The sequence below is a fragment of the Benincasa hispida genome, chromosome 9 (assembly GCF_009727055.1).
Source record: "Benincasa hispida cultivar B227 chromosome 9, ASM972705v1, whole genome shotgun sequence".
Classification (NCBI taxonomy): domain Eukaryota; kingdom Viridiplantae; phylum Streptophyta; class Magnoliopsida; order Cucurbitales; family Cucurbitaceae; genus Benincasa; species Benincasa hispida.
The window spans coordinates 22,627,144-22,631,433 of NC_052357.1; the positions used below are offsets into that span (position 1 = coordinate 22,627,144).

Genomic DNA, 4,290 nt, shown 5'->3' on the forward strand with positions numbered 1-4,290 from the left:
ATAGTGCATTCTGAACAAAAAGCCAACTGGCGCCCTTGCATATGCAAAAGGGCGAGTGGTCACTTACAATGAAAATGTAAAGAAAGCAAGCTAACTACACTAATACAATACAGGATATGAAAGTAAGCTAGAAAGGGGTTGGATTGGGCATGCGGCCATGGGCAACAGGCCCTGGACAAGCATGACCGTTACACTGTGCGCACGAGAAGCCGACTAGCTAAGACGAACCAAGACTGGGCGGCTGCTTCTGCTCCGAGCAGCTACGGATGAATCTGCATCGGGCCAAGAAGGGACCGAAGATAACGATCGACAATAACCCTAATTTCAGCATTCTGTAAATTTTCCGTCGGAGTCCCATCACCTGTTAGGGTTGATGATTGAATTTCTTCTATCCCAGTTAAGGTTTCTCACCTTGCTTTGATACCATATTGAAAAATAAAGGGCAGAAGAAAGAAAACCAAATTTACATGGAAAACCCTAAGTCGGGGAGAAAAAACTACGATAGAGAAATTTTATTAATTTTGATACATCTTACATAGTACCTAGCCACATATATAAATAGCCACAAGTTAGAAACCCTAAAACTATTGACACCAAATAAAAGATAAAAATGCTCTTAGGGCTAAAACAACATTTTTCAACAGAACTGATACAGATGATACACATATAAATAGAAAAGTAGGAAACCTCATATTATAGTAAAAAGACAAACAAAAATGGCCATAGGATTCAAACCCTACTTTCAACGGAATTTGATAATCTTGAAATTGATTGCCCATGATTTCAACAAGTTGAATAAAATCCCAAAAAATTGAGAGGAAAGTTTCATTGTTGCCATATGGGATGGGCTGGAAGTTGATTTTGACCCCTGTAGCTTTGTTGAAGTTCATGTGGGGAGCTTCTTGGATCAAAATTGGCTACTCTTGGACGGAAATGCCCAACTTCTTGGTTTCCTGCCGCATTAATAGGATGAATCCCAGGAATCTTTGCTGTCTGGGCTGCCGCATCTTGGAGATCTTGCAAACTGCCCACACGTTCTTGGACATGAGGTTGAATGCCTTGACGTTCTTGAAGAATCTGCCCTCTGTTTTTTAAGGTTTTCTTGATTGTAGATTGGATTATCCTGGATTCTTGGTTGATTATTGGCTATCTTTCTTACTTCAAAAGTCAATTTCTCAATTGATTATTTTATAACAGCCATTGAAGTTTGCATTGCATTCATCTCATCCAATAAACCACTTACAGAGGTTCCCAAATTGCCGTGTCTTTAATTCACGGTTTGAGGAGATGTGGAGAAGGATGCTCCCGCATCAGAAGGGATGGAAGGGTCAGTAAGTTTGCTGGTGTTTTTGCCGGTCATCAGGTCCAAACTTTGTGGCTACTCTGATACTTATTTGGTGTAGACTAAGAATCTGGTAGAATTCTTGAAGGAAAAGTACTATTCATTTGTTGTTTTCATACATGAGGGAGAAGATTTCTATTTATTGAGTTTTAATACAAGTAGAGGTAAAAAGGGAATTAACCTAGAATATTATCCAATTACTCCCATTAACCTTCATTGTTCTTACATCACATCTTATAAAGATTGTGATATCTCTCCATCTTTCTAATATGGGATCATCAACAGAAGGCTATGATATAATGCAACGTATGTTGGAATATAAAAGATAAACCATGTAATTTGAGGTACTTGGACCCTCCTCTCTTGATATCACTCAAGCTCTGATTCAACGGAATAATTACCGTCCTTCATCCTTCTAATCCACCCTATTTTTAACAAAACTCTCTTAACAAACTCTATGGCTAACTACTAACATTTCCTTAATATCCCAAGAATATTCCTAACAGCATTCCTATTAGTTTCCGCGTTATCTCGGATATTGGAAATTGTTGTACTGCTTTATCTCTTTTGGTTTCAATTCCAACAATATTTTCATTTGCAGTTCAAAACTTTCTTGGCTTATGGACTGAGTCTATTGCCTTCATTGAAATCTCTAGCTGATTTTCTAGGGCACGGGTCATGGCTGAATCACTAGTTAAGCTAAAAGTTTACGTAACTCTTTGCTAGTTAGCTCACTTGTTGGTTATTATGCTGAACCCAAGTGAGGGAGTTACTTAGCTCACTTATGTTTATTGTGCTGAACACAAGTGAGGAGAGTGTTGAGCAAATGTTGGAAATATTAAATTCACCATTAATTTAAATATTAGGTAAGCTGTTGAGTTCAGTATTCGTTTACCCCCGTATTGGAGCAATGATCATGTGTTCAAATTCTTGGAATATTATTTTCTCCTCAACTAGTATCAATAGTTTTTTCCGTTAAATATTGCATAAATTTCCAAAACCCACATATGGGAAGGAGTGTTAACAATATGTATAAAAGATTATACATACACTAACCTGTCCATTTAGAACTTAATTTAGTGGTTAACATAAACCAGTTTGAAATACCTTAGGCTATTTACCTGATATATCCCCGATTACAATATTATCAAACCATCAGTCATCAGATATGTAAAATTAGGCAGTGGCTATCATTTATTACCCACTAAATAGGCAGAAATTGGGGAATCCTGGTCATAGAAAAATGCACTCATGGGCAGAAATTGGGTATTTCTGGTCCTAGAAAAATTGTATTCCATGTGTCTTATTATTCTTAATTTGTATGATCTCTCCTGTTTGTATATCCTTTGCAGTTGACTGGAGTTCTAGTTGCAACACTCAAGCATCATAAATCACCAGTAAGAGACTGTAGCTGGCACCCTCAATATCCAATGCTTGTAAGCTCTTCATGGGATGGGGATGTTGTCAAATGGGAATTTCCAGGCAGTGGTGAAGCCCCGACTCCTCCGAACAAGAAGAGGGTCCGCAGGCGACATTTCTATTGAAGACTACTGAAGAAAATTGTAAGCCAAGCTCTTTCCTGTCTATTATAGCTTGGCAAATGCGGTATATCTTGCAGTGTGATCATGCATCCTTTCTGTCAAAAATAAGATGCAATTAGTATGCGTTTTATATTTCACCGTTGCAATATTTTGTCGGTCCTACTTGAACGAATCTTTGATATAATGTTTCTGTCTGTAGTCTATGTAAATAATATGATGCATATATATAGTGTATAAATTTGTTGAATAATGGTCAACAAAATGTGCAAAGTGCATAGCATCAGTGTTTCTTCTTAATTCTATCCCTTTTTCCACTCTTAAGTAGGGAAAAAAACTTACTATTGCTCTTAATTCTGCCAGTGCCACCTCCTTAAGTCAGATTTTCTGTGAGATGCTGTTACATTTTACTAAGAAGTTGAATTCTTAATCTTGTATGGATGAGAAAATGGAGGTGATATAAAGGGACCTGAATGATTTGTTCAAAAGAAAGATGTATAAAAACATAACTGGATTGTATAATAATGTAAATTTATCAATTTCTCATTAAAATATAGTACTTTTAAGATTTTAAGAAATTTGTTGATTTCCAAGAGGAAGTTTACCAAATATCATCCTTAGGGACAGTTTTTAGTAAGACCCAATTTACTTTAGTTTCACAATTATTTTAAAATAGAAACTTACATTTTTCCCCTGTCCAAAACAACCTAACAGCTAAATAATGTCTATTTAAACTTAGGATTCAATGTAGTCCCCAAAATTCAGTGTTTTACTGCTAGATAGAGTCCTAGGGGTCTAAGGTCATTCAAGGTAGTCAAGTTTTTGACAGGAAATGAACTCGTGTGACAACCACTATTACTTTTTATACGTCAATCGAGTAGGGTCCCGAGCCTCAAATGTCAATCTAGCTAGGCCTCCTATCACGTAAGATGTACGTGGGACACTCGTTCTTAACTTTCCATCAAAGGTACTCAAAGTTGAATTCAAGAGAGAGAGTTTTGTGCAACAGGTAGAGGAGAATGTAATGAAGAAAGATAGTCTTTTCATGCTAAAAAAGAGTCACAAATTATTGAGTGTGCTGACTCTATTTATTCTTGAATCAGAAAAATAATTGATAGCAGTTGGTCCAAGTCCTACTTGAAAATATGAAATCTATAATCTAATGACTGAGCATACCAAACTCACCAAGCAATTATTTGCATTTGCTTTCAATTTCTTGTGAAGCAAAGTAATACTCATTACTGTTGCACCTTTTTTGGGGCTCAAAACTTTCATGAATGCATTATTTATATTCCCATCTTCATGTTTTATAGTTAAGAAATATTTATCCCAAAGATAGGAAAGAAATAACAAAAATAGACTACAACAATGTAACAAATTTGGATTCAATAATACAATAGACTATTTTAT

The 4,290-nt window shown here is 36.1% G+C and overlaps 1 protein-coding gene across 3 annotated transcripts in view; it reads left to right on the forward strand.

The window, feature by feature from the left end:
* LOC120085563 (LEC14B homolog) overlaps positions 1-3,180 on the forward strand; it is a 27,210-nt gene extending 24,030 nt beyond the window's left edge. For all 3 annotated transcript variants that reach the window (XM_039041599.1, XM_039041601.1, XM_039041598.1), the window contains exon 10: positions 2,695-3,180. In XM_039041599.1, the coding sequence (XP_038897527.1) occupies positions 2,695-2,886 (192 nt within the window). In that variant the 3' untranslated portion in view covers positions 2,887-3,180. The remainder of the gene's footprint in view (positions 1-2,694) is intronic.
* The last annotated feature ends 1,110 nt before the right edge of the window (positions 3,181-4,290 follow it).